The following is a 15,506-nucleotide window of genomic DNA, read 5'->3' on the forward strand; positions in this document are numbered from 1 at the left end:
TCAGGTCCCTTCCGACCCTAGAAACTATGAAACTATTAACCCTGGGCCTTGGGTGTTAGCACCAGGTCTGGCTCTTTACGCCATCTATGTGCTGCTGTCCCCAGTGAGGGCTTGGGGCGGTGTTTAACGATGGGAACAACTGACAAGGGCACCACAGTAAATGAAACATCAATGCAGAGCCTCACTGGAACCACCTTGTGGCTGGGTCTTGACCTCCTTCCGCGGGTGGGGAATCACTTCTCCACCCTTCCCCCCAGCAGACTGTACTGCTGGCATCGGCAGGAAGTTGCTCTCAGATGACCTTAGTGCTCGCGCTGGGTGCAGGTACGTAGGACCCAGGCTGCCGTAGGTCAGAACCAGCACCTAGGAGGCTCCTGGGCGCCCATGCAGATACTGAAGGACTGGAGCTCTGCGCTCCAAGTGACCCACCCCCAGCAAAAGCCGGGTGCTGTGTTTTGCACCAGCCGGTGCTCAAGGGCAGAGCTACCTCACGGCTGGACTGCTGCAAAGACACAGGTAATAGTAACCAGGGTCACAGCCTTCTCCCTGGGTGGAGATCCAGGTGCAGCAGAGGATCCAGGAGCTATCCCAAACTGACCATGAGCAACAGGGCTGAACCCTATCAGTGAGAGGCATTCCTGGTCACAGTCTGCCTGCCCTCGGTCTGTCTGGATTCCTCTGTAATTGGTTCCCCCACAGCCCCACTGCAGCTGGGGAAGGACCAAACTGGTGGGGCTGGGGTCAGAGGTAGCAGCAGAGCTAGGGCCATCATGGGCTGCTGGTAGTGAACTCCACAGCTCTGCACCCTCTTGCCCAGCAGCCCCAGGCACACAGCAAATGGGAGAGACAAAAGGATGGAGTCCAGCAGACCCAAAAGGGACAATGAGCGCTTGCCCCTCACCACCCTCTGGGGTCTTCCCCTCCTGAGAAAGAGCCTATTCAGAGCAGCTAGGTTTGGCCCTCCCACTGGCAGCAATGCCGCTGCCCAGATGCGGCACAAAGGAGGGGCCCCTGCATCCCCCAGTTGAGGCCAGGGTTGGGTTCAGAAGGCACAGCTGCAGGAGAACCAGGCTCAAGGGAGCTGGGCCAAGGTGGCCGCCTGTACCTGGGCACAGTCCTGCTGCACGCCTCACAGCCATTCCTCCCCCAGCTGGTTCGGGACCAGTGGCTGAGGCAGCTGAGAGGCCTGGAAAAGGCATCCAGACCCAGAGCCCACACTGCAGAAACATAGGTTAGCCTCCAGGTGAGTGCTGGGAGCTGCTGCAGAGCCCTGGCCCCTTGCCAGCAGGCCTGGCCTTGGCCTGTGTGGAGACAGGGAGGCAGGGACACGTGAAGCACGAGCACAGGCACGCTAGAGGCAGAGTTTATTACACTATGCAGGCTAAGAGCCCTGAGCCGGCACCCAGGGGGCAGGAACTTCAACCAGCTCTTATCAAAAATTAATACTATTGTCAACCCCGGGCTCCTTTGGTCATTACAAAGCGAGAGAGATTAAAACAAAGGTGTCTATACACAGGGGAAGCGGAGGAGAGTCTGTCCATCTGGCCCCACCCCCAGCACGGGCAGGAGCCCCTGCCTGCCACACGGGCCGCCCATAGCAGCCGAGTCCCAAATCCTCCCCGGGTGGCAGGGGCAGGGGGCCAAGGGTTTCTGATCAAAGCGAGATTTACCGGGAGCTGCCGGTTTTGCCCCCCGGAGACGGCAGCGTCGTCTCCCTCCCTCTGCCCACAGTGTCAGGAGTGATGGTGCGGGAGCTTGCAGGCGCTGCCCGGCACCAGAACAGGCTCGCAGCATGGCTGGCGCCGGCGACGTAGCCTCTGATCCCTCATCTGTACGCAGCAGTCATTAAAAAAAATATTGTGTTGTAATCATCGTCTGGGGTCCTCGGGCCGTGTGGCGGGGCCACATCAATCGTCCGTGAGGTCCTGCACAAAGAGCACCTCTGTGTGGCTGAGCCCAGCCTCCTGCAGCGTGGGTGGGTTGGGCCACTCCTCTGTGGGGAGGCAGGGCAGCACGCGGCGCGGGAAATTGGCCTCGATCTGGAACTTCTCTGGGCTCTCCTTCAGGGAGAACAGGAAATCATGGATCACCTAGGCAGTGGAAAGCACAGAAGTTGGTTCTGCTCACGGATTCAGGCTTGTCGCAGGCCACCCAGCATTTGTGTACAGCCAGGGACACAGGCCCTGGGACAAGGACGTTCTCCCAGGGCTGGATTCAGAAGGACCTGGAGATCCCAGCCGCAAGTCCAGGCCCCTGCACTCCCCACACACTGAGGATGCGTGACCCTGTGCGGCAGCCCTCCACCAGGCTGTGACAGAATCCTATTCCAGCCCAGGCGTAACCCCTCAGCCTCCAGAGGGCCCAGTAAGGGCAGACTGGCGCCGGCACCTGCTGGGCCACCCACCCAGCTGCTGCTAGATTGAGGGTGGAAGACTGCAGGCTGCATTAGGAGGTGGGAACGGCAGGGGGCAGAGTTCTGCCTCAGCCTCACCGTTAGCGACTGTGTGAAGTGGAATCGCCTCTCTACTCGGGAGTCATTGGGCAGTTTGAAGATGATCTTGACGCTCTCTGGGTCATCAGGGTGTGGCTCCGGGGGAAGGCATTCCGACCTCCGCTCCTTCTCTTCCTTCAGTGTCTGCAAAGCACGGTGGGAGAGGGGAGTGACAGGCTCACGGAGCTGGCCTGGGTACCAGCATGGGAGACAGCACGTGCCAGCCGGCCTCCCCCCAGCGGCTCAAGAGAAGGCAGGTGGGCCCAACGAGCCGAGGAACTCGAAGCGCAGCAGGAAAAGTGCTGTGGGCTCAGCATGGGGCACTGACCAGGACGGGGAAATGCCCAAGTGGAACGTGAGCAAAACGAGGGGAGCCGCAGCCCAGCAGAGCCCCTCCCTCACCTGCCGCCGTCTCTCCTCAGCCAGCTTCTGCTGCTGCACCTCCTCTTCCTTCTTTTTCTTCCTCTCCCGCTCCTCCTTTTTCTTGCGTTCCTTCTCCTGATCTGCGCGCAGGGAAGCCAGGTATGCTTCATCCTGCTGCTGCCTCAGGACCTGCGTCTGGTTCCTCTCCTCCCTGCAAACACCAGGCAGTAGTGTCAGAGCTGGCAGCCTCCCAGATCCCGGCAGGGCAGAGAAGCCTCAGTGGAGCAGCCCCAGGCAGGAGCATTAGAGACTGTGTGCACAGAAGACTCCAAAGGTTCTTTTGGGGGCCAAATGCTGCCTGCTCCCAAGGAGATTAGGCATGGGGAGCACTGAGCAGCATTTCCTTCTGATGGTGAGGGACCTCTACCTGCTGATCACAGCAAGTCGGCACCGAGTACCCCCAAAGCCCTCCTGAGCCCTGCCAGCCTCCCAGCCTCATACCTCTCCAGGCGCTCGGACACCAGGTATGTCTGGTTGGCATCCATGATGAATGTCAACTGGTTAACAAGGTCATCTGGCTGGATGAGGCCTTCCAGCCGTCCCACCACAGTCATTCTGCGATCTTTCAGCATGATCACAGCCAGGAAGGGGTATGTGTTCTCTCGCAGAGCCTGGGACACTGGAAGACAAGTGCAGAAATTGCTGCCAGCATGGGTGATCCAGAAAGGTCAAAGGGCACAGTAAACATTGCCTCTGAGGGTCTGGGCTGGGCAGCTTTCTGGGCTACCATTCCCCTGTGCAGGGCAGAGCCTCTATGGCTGTTGATGCCACAGAGATAAGACCGCAGGCATCTAGCTGTGCCACGCTGCAGAGCCTGCCTGTGGCCTACAAAAGGGACACCCCCATTACAAGGCGTGGAGGGAGGAGGACGACAACAGAGAAATGAAGGGGACCAGCACAAGTTGCCCCTGCCTTGGGCACCTGCTTCCCCGCTCACCTCGGTACCCCTCCGGCTTGTTTGTGGAGCAGGACCAGAACAGCATCCTGGTGTTGATGAGGGTGATCACCTCAGATGCGCACAGGGTGTTGCTGGGGGCAAGAAGGAAGGCAGCATGACTCATTGGCCCTGTGTGACCGATGGGCTGGCCGGCGCCCCGCGCTCTCACCTACCGGCAGAACTCGTCCGTGTCCTGGTGGTCGTCACCGTGCAGGTACACCAGGAGGAAGCGCAGTTCCCGCTTGGCGTCATTCAGTGCCTGGGGGAGGGCAGAGGGAGGTGGCTGTTACTAGGGCCATTAGGATGATTGTGGGATGGGAGCCTCCTGGACTAGGGTAGCAGAATTAAGTTAAGAGCCTGCTGCATCTGACTGGCATTCCCAGGGCCTGCGCTCTTCTCTCTGCTCCTTGCTACCATTTATAAAATCAGCACAAGTGGAGCCATGAAAAGCAGCTGGCTTCAGAGCCATGCCAGCAGCCAAGAACAGTCAGAGCAGCTTGTCCTTCCCATTCTTAAAGGCCTGGTCTGTCACCATGGCAAATGCACTGTGGGGTAGACTCTTTTTGACCATGCTCAAGCATAGGTCTTGGCGATGCTGTTGCCTGAACATTTATAGTGGGTTTCAAAACAGAAGGTGACTTTTGCTGTTCCATGTTAGGGCCCGAGGCCAGGCAGCACCGGCAATATGCCACCCATACCCTCACTGTGCTACACGGCACTGACCTGGCTGTATGTTCCCTGGTAGAAGACAGGATGTATCCTCCCATACTTCTCCTCAAACATATGAATAAAGGAAATAATGTCACCCACTGGGTCTGTGACCCGACTGCGAGGATCAGGGCGTATAAAACGCAAAGCAAACCTAGGAGAGAAGCAAAGGAATTCAGTTCTTGGACTTTCTGAAAGACCCACGTGGTTTATGCTTACAGTCAGCAAGATCTCCAAAGATCAGTGGGTCTCAACTTCCGGGCAGCTTTGTTGGCACAGATGCGAGTGTGTGGGAGGGTGTTCACTGTGGCACATTTGGTTTAGAAATGTACGTAAGCCCTTTCCCAAAGGCAAGAGGAAGCTACCAGAGGAGACAGGAGACAGAATTCAGCAAGCAGGATGGTGGGATACTCATGACTGTTGCCTGCACCTTGCCCCAACCTCCTGCTGGCTATCCCCCATGGGGTGGGCTGAAAGAAGAAGGACCTTTTAAGACAGCAAGGACAGAGAAGTGACAGGGCTCCAGGAGAAGGCAGAAACAGGCACCTGAAGAGTCTGTACAAATGTCTCCTGTATATAAAACGCTTACATATGTGACTTCTCTTGCTGGTTGGTTTTTCACTCTGTCTCACTCTAGTCTCCTTAGAGACCAAAACACCAAGCCAGGGACTGTTGTTCTATGTGCTGATACAGTACCTAGCACCATGCAGCCTCAGTGATGAGGGGTGGGAGCTGTGGGCACCAACTCAGTACCTGCCCATTAGTGGCCTGGTGATGGTGTGCAACACTTAGGAACTGTAAAGCAACTTGATTTGGAACTAGTATTACACGTTTGTTTCATTTGCAGATTAAGAAGGTGTTCCTGTCTTTGCTGGTATACAACACTCAGTCATTACTGAATGCTGTGTTCTGACTCAATACATAAAGACTACACAGTGCTACAGAGAAATTGGAATGAGCAAGTATCTCATTAATATAAAATCTGATATCTTACCATGCTGAACAAGGATTTCCAGACTATAACAAGAACAGTCACCAGAGTTAGTCTGTCTTGTTGCAACTAATACATAAACTTGAACAAAAAAGAAAAAAAGAAAAGAACTTACCTAAATATATCAAGTAATGTGTAATAGGTAAGTCGGAATGGAAGCATTATCAAGTAGTAACCCCATCCTAGCAAGCCCTGCAATTACAAAGAGAGTTATGTGTTTACCTCGTCCCTTGGAAGATGTATGCCAGGTAAAATGTGCCTCTACCAAGTGTCAGCTATGCTGTAGTGTCCATGCAAGTGTGCTGTCAGTGCTCTGAACAAAGAGCCAGGAGCTGGCAACTTGCCTTGCAACCTGGGACAGGTATGTCAGGCCAACTTTAAGTGTTTGCTGACAGACACTTAACCTGGAGAGTCCAACCTGATGTTTTCTGCCACTCAAACAAGACCTTTCCAAACAAAAAGAGGCAGAGGTGGAAAGATCAACTTTCCCTACCTGTGAAAGGGGAATCATAGCCTTTACTGATCTTGTAGGGATTCTATGAGAATCCCCATTTGTAACGCAACAAGTAGTAATCAAACTGGCATTTTACTAGCATACTTACGGCAGACTGTTACTTAAAATCACCAAACAGCAAGAAAGCAGGGAACAATCTTTCATTCCAAATGAACTGGGAAGGCCAAGCAAGGGTTTTGCTACCAAGACCTGTATAGGCTTGACATGGTTTGCCTATATTGCAAAACACACTGGTAAGGAAAGCACCTGAAGCAATCAGGGATGTTGAAAGAACAGCTCTGCCCAAAGCAGCATTTTCATGAGAAAATAAACAAGACAGCAGTAAGCAAAGGAAACAGAGTTCCCTTCCTGTTGCTCTACTTTTCCTTATCCACAGGGATCACTTACGTATGCAAAGACAAAACCCAGTCATTAAATTACTTGCCCTGGGTTGTGGCCTTGAAACAACGTAGCTGTAGATTCTGTGGTCAGCTGTATTGACCTGCAGTGGTCGGGATGGAGGTGGATTAAAGACACTCGGGACACCTTCTTGCTCATTCAGCCGGTCCTGTACAGCTGCCTGTGGTGGAAGGAACAGCAAAGGGACCCATCAGAAGTGGCAACACACATGAAAGTTAGCAAAATGCACTCTGAACGTTCCCATTCTGAACATCTCAGCACTGGACAGCTGCAACTTAATACATAAGTTAGGGCACTGCTGCTTCCAGCCTACAATCCATGGTGCTGCACCTTTGAAGAGCTGTGCTAAATGAGTGATACGTTTACAGCGTAAAGAAAGACAGCTTTATCCAGGTGCCCAGAGTAGTGTGGTCCACAACAATCCAGCCACAGGGCAGGCAGTTGTACATGGATGGTTTCATGGTACAGCCATGTGCCAAGAAGCTTTGAAAAAAGAGAGCAGTGGAGACATGTATATGTTGACCGAAAGCCTCTCCGAGGTGGGAGGGTACTGTATTGATGAAGACATTAGGCTGATTGTATTGCATGCAAGAGGAGGGGAGAAATGAGAGCAGAGTTCCAGAAAGCCTTAAGAAAGAAAAATGGACTTTACTCTGACTGGCAGTAATCAAATAATAGTATATGTAGTTAGGCTGAATGCTCTGTTCGTGCCCAGCATGAGTCCTGGCCTTAGCGATGCACAAATAGCCATTAGGTATCCATTTTCCAATTCATGCTTTGGGACCAAAAGGGGACAGAACTGCTGTCAGAGATGAAGGGCTATCATCTTTGCACAATGGGCAACTCAACATGACCGGAAATTGTGAATAGGCAATTAAGACACCAGCCAAAGTTCTTAATGATAACCAAAGAAACTTATTCATGTGGAGCTGAATACAAGTAGTATTATATAAATGCATCTTTTTAAATATAGCAACCTTGATCACTGCTCAGGCAAATACAAGAGAAGAAATTCTGCTTTGGGAGCCTTCAAATAGAGGTGTCTAGAGAGCTGGAAAGAAAATCAGCCATGAGGATAATTCTAGCTGGTACCTCTATATTCCAGTTGTGTTGCTCCAGAGTATGACGACATTGGTCCATAGACTCTATGCCAGTCAAGTCCTGCAGAAGGAGAGAAAAAAAAAAATGTGAATGCAAAGGAAGTGCAGCATTTGCACATGGGTTGTGACTGAAAAAATGAAGAAGTGACAGGCAGAACTTTTCTTCTTCCTAAACCAAAATCTCCACTCTCTGTCCAGACACAAACACTTGCAAGCTATTGCACATAAGAGTCAGTCAATGGCTGTAAATACTGTGAGAGCAAAGTGAGCACCTAACCCCAAGGGGACTTTATATTCTCTGAACATTAAGTGATCCTCGGGCCTCAGCAAGGTATTTTAGTGATTATCAGCATCTAGCCTTGTTGACAAACTGCTTGTGAGCCTTCTCTTCCATTCTCCTCAAATGTCTGCCATTACAGCTCCTCCTTTCCAGGCAGTGAGGGAAGGCCCTTCCTCCATCCACAACTCACTGCAACTGGAAGTGGAGAGAGAGTAAGAAGAGATGAGTGGTATTAGTGGTGCTGTATTGTTCTTCAGTTTTATGGTAGATGTTATAGTGAAAAAGCAAGGCCACCATAGGCAGAGGTAGTGCCCTAAGCATAGTACAAAGTAATCTGAGCCCAAGTACCTGCACAAAACCACTCACAGGCCTCAGAACCAGGGTTTTGCTGCACTAGTTCAACAGTGATTTGGAACACATAGCAAGTCGCTGCTAATTGAGGCTTCTGCACAAGACAGCAACAGTACAGGATGTTCTGATATGCTGAATCTGCATAACTTCTGAATGGAGACAAAAAGCCTTGCTGAAGCCACCGGCGTTTCTGGCAACCACTACAAACTCTTCTAAAATACCTCGTGCTTTTAAACTGAACCTGCTGCTCCAGCATCTAACTGCGTTACTGTAAAGCATTCAACTCCAGGCTAGCAGCCCTGTCACTCAGGAAGAGTTGCATTTGTTATGAGTAACAATAGCACTAGTACATCAGTATTAGTACATCAGTAATAGTACTTGTAACATGGAGATAAAGGGAGGCAGGCTAGCTTCTGCTTCACTTGGTCTCCTGCCATTTGGTAAGCAGGGATCAAGACTATTTCCAAAAGCACTAGTTTCCCCTGGATGTGGGCAGGTGAGGCTGATCTACATCTCCACCTATATGGCATGTTTAAGCAAGGGCACTCTGGGTTCATTCTACCTCCCTCTTGTATAAGTCACCTCAATCAGGTGATCCCTTGCAAGGCAGAAGTTTGGGACTCAATATTTCAGCTTCTGAAGACACATTTCTTTCCTATCACAGAGGCCAGAAAAGTTCACCCGGTAGCCTCATAATTTAGCTTCCTAGGCAAGGGTGGACAGGGCAGATTCCAGGGAATTACACTGGTGAAGAGCCCATGTTCCCCACTCCTCCTCTCAGGTACTAGGATCCCATTGGGGTGCACCTGATCCAGGCTCTAGCTCCTGTGAATTCTGGCTGCTTGGCGCTGCAGTCCTGATGCTAAACTGGACCTTGTTTGGTGTGGAGGAAGCCACCCAAGCAGAAAGGGGTCTCTTAGCCAAACAGAACGAGCACCGTGCCTCCAGCCGGAGTCCTGGCTGCGAACTCAGGGCAAAAAGTTCTCTCAAACTCCCTTCCTATTTGGCACCTGAAAACAGTTTTGAGCCCTAAAGAAAATGGCCAAGGCCAGGGCACTTCTGCTCCCTGCTCCATTAGGGGCCCCTGGTATTCTGTGAGAAGCACATGCCCGGACTGGGACGGAGAAAGCAGGAATGCAACATCCACCCTTTTGGTCAGCCTCTGGTGACACCGTCCACAGCCTGCTCTTGATATTCCTGCTTGGGTTTCCTTGAGATCTCCCCTGTTACTGGGCTCATTTCCCAAGATCATTAGGAGCGTGACATTTGGCTGTTCAGCTGAGAACCTACTGGGAGGCTGGAGCTATAATTTCTACATGGAAGAGGATGGCCCATGTACCAGGTGCTTGATTTTCTCCTCTCATTTCAGCATTTTGGATTCTACCTACACCTACTGGCTTCACCGGGAGAGCAAAAGCCCTGCTGGAGATTTAGTCCTGGGACCAGGTCAGGACTCTGCTCTGCTCTACCTCTTGATCAATTTGTTTTGTTTGCTTCCCCCTTTCAGCCCCATGACATTGCCTTCTCTCCCTCTCTCCATCTTCTCTCCTATCTACTGGACCAGAGACTCTTCTGCTTCACTCTCACTACCCCTGCCCACTATTTGCCAGAGATCAGACCTTTCCCCAGAGAGAGACAAAGGTACAGACATTCAACCCTTCTGCCACTTAGATTGTGGTCATTTCAAAAGGAGAAGTTTCAGTCATAATGCACACTGGTTTATTCAGATGTACATCCACAGCAGGGCCCTGGGCTGTGGCATTTTATGTAAATCTGGTATTTCCAGCTGGTTTTCATTCTTGCTCACACATCTTCGAGTCAAACTAGGTCTGCTTTGCTGCTGAAATATGCCCTCTTCTTTGCAGCATCTTTCACGACCACAAGGTATGTTTTAAGATCCCTTTTACAAGATTTGCTGTCACTGGATTACACTCAATGTTTCTTCTCCAGACCCCCAAGGGGCAACCTCGACTGTCAGCTTGTACAGGTACACAACAAGCAGCTGTAAGGAAAGCGTGCATTCTGGATGCCCTTCCCAAACAATGACCCCAGGCAGGCACTAACATGCACACTGACCCTGGGCCAGCAAGCCATTCATGCAGCTGGGCTTTAGGAGGGAGAAGCTAAGCCTTCCTACAGCATGTGTTGCAAAGCTCCTGATCACCACCTCTTTTAAATGCCCCAGAAATGCTGCCAGCGTTTGCACATTTACAAGATGCAGAAACACATTCACACCTTTGTTTCTACAGATCAGAGTCGCGACTAGGCACTGTTAACAAGGCTGCATGATGGAACATTCTCTTCAATTCTGAATTATGCAAATGCAGTTACAGTTTCAGGCTGGAAACCAATTATACACCGCTGTCATTTTCTAACATTATCACACTGAGCAAGCACTGAATCCTTGGGAAAGCTGTAGAGGCTTACAAAGCTGGTTAAGCAAGGTTTTGGCAAGCAGCGATTCACCACATGGTTCCCTGGCCATCCCTCTGGCAGGACAGTTGTGTTTCTGGGTAAAGCTGGGGCCTTGTTCAAAGTGGCAGCTTCCAACAGTGTAGATCAGCCTACAGCACTGTTGCCTATGTCACCTAGGATGACTGCATGGCACAGGGCAGTGCCAGGCTGGGCATCTTAACATAGCACTGAGGAGGCCTACCCTGACAGCTGCCCCAGACAGATTAGAAAGCATAGTGCCAAAGACACCCAAGCACTATCTGCATCAGTGCTCCCACCATTGCTGCACCTGGCAAACCTGCCTGCTGGGAACAGTCCTCCAAACCTTGCTGCATGGGTGTGGCCTCCTATGCTGACCACATCAACTATCCCCTTATGAAGCAGCACTCACTGCCATGTTCAGGTGCTCATGAAATCAGCTCAGCGATGTTAAAAATATCTTCCCCTAGAGTTAGGAGCTGTGTGACTACAGTTCAGTTGTCAGTCAAGAGCCATTTTTAAACAAATTTCACTGGCAAAGCATTAGTACCATTTCTCTGAAGCTCTGGGGACCCTCTCTAGTTCATTCTAGCAGAGAGGCCATGTAAGAAGCCTGAAGCAAGCAAGCCACTTTACTTTGGACTTCACTCCTATGGTCCAGGGCTTTTTTCTGTGAACTGTACAATGGTCCACACCTGAAGGGCTTTCCTGAAAGCTCTACTAGCCACACGCAAGAAAAGATGAGCACATTTTTAAACATCCTTGGTTTTAAGCACTCAGTGATGTTCCTCTGTAAAGAGGAAATCACTATTTCTTTTGTGCCTACTTACTTACCTCAGATACCGTTACAGCTTCCATCACCGGAATATCTATGTGGAGTGTGTCTTGCGTTAAAGTCAGAGGACGGGCCCTTTTAGACCAGTTGTTTTACTTCTTACTCCATCTTTAGATAAATAAAGATAAGAAACTAATCCCAGAAAACCAGTATTGTCAGAGGGGCTCAAAAAGATCACCTCCATGTGGAGTGGGAGCTCCAAAACTGACATAATGGATAAAAGGGGCTTTCAAACACCAGAAGACCAAGAACGGTGAAACCCTATGCAACAAAACATAAGGACCTGAGAAGTTAAACATTTCTGTCTAAACATCACTTGGACTTCAGTACATTGAGATTGTTGTTACACTGCAAAGCAGGTTCCTCCAGTTTGTACCTTTCAGCCTTAGGATGTCAATTAAAATCCTGACACTTCACTCTGAAGCAGTGGAGAGAGGATGCTGATATTTGCTCAAGAGGGCAAGCATGAAAAGTATAGGTTTTGTACATTGGTCTGTTTGGAAACTTCTCCTTCCCTGGACAGGCTTGTGTTGAAACACTACATAAAAGATGCAAGTCCATGCAGCCTACAACTGGCACTGCTATTAATTCCCAGCCCACTGCCAAATTCCAGAGAATTATGTTTCCAAGGGTAAAGAACATCTGACTTTTAGCAGCACAACAGTCTTTGCCAAATCTTTTTCGGTGAGAGCTTCTTTGCATGTCATAAATGTGTTTACCAAAGATTCTGAGGTTTGCAGCAGCACCCAGCATATTAGAGGAGTTTGCTACTGAGTTTCCCTATTTCCCAGCCCCTTAAGTGAAAGATGTCTTCACCTAGCACTCCATTATTTGACTTTCAGTAATCACAATTCCAAGCAAATTAATCCCTCCCTCTTGTTCCCTTTAGAAGAGACTATATTCCTTTGTGCAAACTTCTTGTTTTGCTGAAAATGAAGCCACCCCATGCCTCTGGAATAATGCTACTGACCACTGGCTTTCCGCTGCTACACAGAAGTTTAAATAAGCTGCAAGAGTCAAGCCAGAAATGCCATCATGGACACTGTACAGTGAGATCCTACAACATCTGCTTCATGTTCCTTCTAGCTCCCATCACATGGAGCTGCGTGTTTCTGCACTGCTCCAGCCAGTTCACATGTAGCTTCTCCCTACAGCTGTCCCAAGACACAGCCTTGTCAAAGAACAAAACTTTACTTTCTCCTCCCAGTCAATGCTGATGCAAAACACTAATTTCTCCCCTTGCCCCCCTCCCCCATGCTTATCATTCCAATTCCATCTCTTCATATTGTGCTTAGATACTTCTCACTCCTCAGTCTCCCTCCCTCACTCTCTTGCATTCCTTCTGTTGTGCTGTGCTGCAACTAGAACGCTGTTTAGAGCCTCAAATGCCAAATTCAACTCCTGCTGTACTATTCCCATCAAGCAATTCCTCTTCCCCTCACCAGCTCCCACACCCTTCACTCCTCTTCGCTATTGTCCTGTACCTCGTCCTGTTTACATCGTAAGTAGGGAATGCACGTGTGCATGAAGTACCTTGTAGCTCTACAACACTACACAGAACTACTCACTGTCCTTTACGTCTTCCCAGTGCTCTGCAGGCAACGTTCACAAACACTGAAGCTGGTTGCTGTGAGGCTTGCGCGACTTCTCCTTTGAGAAGTTCCTGCAGCATTGTGTAAGCTGTCTGGGAAGAATTCATGGCTCTTTATAAATATCACAAAATAAGCGATACTAAAGCTAGGATTGAGAAGAGCAGGATTCATTGCCCAGAAAGATCTCAGCATTTTGTCCCTACCTCCTTTGAGTCCTCCTCCCCCCTCATTAATAACCTGAGTCCATAAGTCCCTGCTCTGGTCCATTTTTTGCATTCCAAGGCAGCAGAAGGGAAGGCATGATCCTGACAGTTCCACTGTTGCTATTTTCACTGCCCTGTGGGCAGCAGTGAAAGTGGTAAGAGCAGCTGGTGCTATCTGTCCTGATTCAGCAATATAACAACAACAGTAACCTTTAACACTGGTTTCATAGTTTGAAGGCAATATTTACAAACAGGATGGAATTTACATGAATAGAGTAAAGCTTTGTTTCTGCGCAAACCAACAGCTGAATCACTTACACATGAAACATTTACGCTTCCTTTTTAGCAGCAAGTGCTAATACTGTTTGTGACTTGGAAGTAGTTTACCCTGCACGGGGGCATCATTTAACACTAAAAGACACCTGACTAGACCTCTTCTGTGTACACCATGATCCAGAAGACTGAGAGCTGCCTACCACATCTGTGGACAAAAACAACTGAAGTTGCTTGAAGTGAATGACTCTTTCCTTGAAAAGAACTATGAATTCAAATGTTTATGAGCATGGCAACTCCAAGACAGCACTGCCAAGATAATGGGCGGTATACAAACATACAGTTAACCCAAACCACCCGATGCTATAGGAATTCTGAAAACAACCAGAGTTAAGATATTTTAGCTCATTACTGAGCAGCAACACTTTAATTACCTCTTGTTCAGTTTACTCACCATGTGTCACAGTCCTCATAATAGTCTTTCAACCTTAACGGCAGGTTAATAATTTCTAATTAAAAACTGCCTTAAGAACTGCTCAGAGAAAGAAATCCCTGTGGTTTTTGAGAGCTGCACAAGCTGGGCCCAATACCTTTTAAGAGAAATTCAGTGTTCTCTCTGGAGAGACCACCATCTCTCTCTACTTATTTCCCCAGTGCACATCACTGGGCAAACTGCCTCTATTGTACTCAAGCTGACAGTGAGGATGAAGAGGATGATTTCTTGTGGGTTAAGTCCAGGACTGTGTGCAAGAGTTGAGGTTTATTTTCCACCCTGATACATGCATGTTTTATGATGACTATTGCTTTTTTGTGTTGCAGCAGAAGGCAGAAATTGCTAGTATGGACCAGAACTCCACTGTGGTTGCTATGGGATGATCAGAAGTAAAAGAAACCCCCCTGCCACACAGACCTTACAATCAGAATAATGATATGTGAGATATCCCTTGCGTGACCTTAGGTAAGTCCCTCTCTCCTTTCTTGGGTTTCTCCTAAATAAAATGCACATAATTGTATTTGCTTAGCCTACAAGGGGATTTTGAAATTTAATGAAGATGCATAAAGCATCACATTCATCAGCAGTTAGTGATACAGAAAAGCAAATAATTAGTAGCAGCAGTTAAGCTTCAAACACCTACTGACCACTGTGTGTTGGGACAGAGTAACTGAGAAACAGGAAAGGGTACAGTAGAAGAAAAGACCATCTCTGAGGTCTAGAAGTATTAGCTCCATTGCTTTAAATGTTCCTGGCTCTGCAAAACAGTACGCATATAGAATGGCCATAAATACTGAATGGCATTTGAGGTCTGTGTCAGAGTGGGAAATAGACCCTGGCCTGTCAAAGGCCCATCCCACACTTTAGCTTTACTGCTGCAATGTGGGTCTGAACAACAGATCCAACCCAGTGCTGCCTCGATGGTCACTCTGCTGCCAAGCAGCTGCAGATGGGCTGAACCCATCTGGAGACTTAAGAGGACAAGACTAAAAACATCTGTAGTCTGATCATGACTGGAATATCACCTTGATATATCACCTGAGATCTTTAACTCATGACTGGAGGCCGAAGTACCACGATTCATAGTAGTTACATGCTGTCCCACTGGGCACAACGAAAATCAATAGACAGCTCAACTGCAAGTTATCTGCTTGGATTACTGGGTGAAATGTTAGGTCTTTTGATCCATTCAAAGCCCTCAATTTATATCAGTGGTTCTCAACCTTCACCCCTCACTCGCACTGAGGCACCCATCCTTAGATTTGAGGCCCTCCGTAGAAGTTGCCAGCTCTTGCTTTTCATTCATCTTCTGAACACAGACAAACACTAGAGCCAATCTCCTGTTGCAAAAAATACAACAGGGCAGAAATATATTTCTGGTCTCTTGATTCTTTTGCAACAGAAGATTAGCTCCAATATTAATACATGTATTCTTGACACTATGGGGGTTTTAGCTTCCTCAGAAGTGCTGGGGGGGGGGGGG

At 49.1% G+C, this 15,506-nt stretch overlaps 1 protein-coding gene across 1 annotated transcript in view; it reads right to left on the reverse strand.

The window, feature by feature from the left end:
* Positions 1–1,341: 1,341 nt before the first annotated feature.
* The window catches only part of FAF2 (Fas associated factor family member 2), a 15,541-nt gene continuing 1,376 nt past the window's right edge, over positions 1,342–15,506 (reverse strand). Inside the window, exons 2-11 of the mRNA XM_019506057.1 lie at positions 7,556–7,624; positions 6,489–6,623; positions 5,666–5,742; positions 4,575–4,713; positions 4,025–4,110; positions 3,852–3,943; positions 3,356–3,533; positions 2,894–3,065; positions 2,492–2,635; positions 1,342–2,090 (exon numbers count right to left, since the gene is read on the reverse strand). Coding sequence (XP_019361602.1) covers positions 1,908–2,090; positions 2,492–2,635; positions 2,894–3,065; positions 3,356–3,533; positions 3,852–3,943; positions 4,025–4,110; positions 4,575–4,713; positions 5,666–5,742; positions 6,489–6,623; positions 7,556–7,624 — 1,275 coding nt within the window. The 3' untranslated portion in view covers positions 1,342–1,907. The remainder of the gene's footprint in view (positions 2,091–2,491; positions 2,636–2,893; positions 3,066–3,355; positions 3,534–3,851; positions 3,944–4,024; positions 4,111–4,574; positions 4,714–5,665; positions 5,743–6,488; positions 6,624–7,555; positions 7,625–15,506) is intronic.

This window comes from Gavialis gangeticus, unplaced genomic scaffold (assembly GCF_001723915.1).
Source record: "Gavialis gangeticus isolate Ggan-Ray unplaced genomic scaffold, GavGan_comp1, whole genome shotgun sequence".
Lineage (NCBI taxonomy): Eukaryota > Metazoa > Chordata > Crocodylia > Gavialidae > Gavialis > Gavialis gangeticus.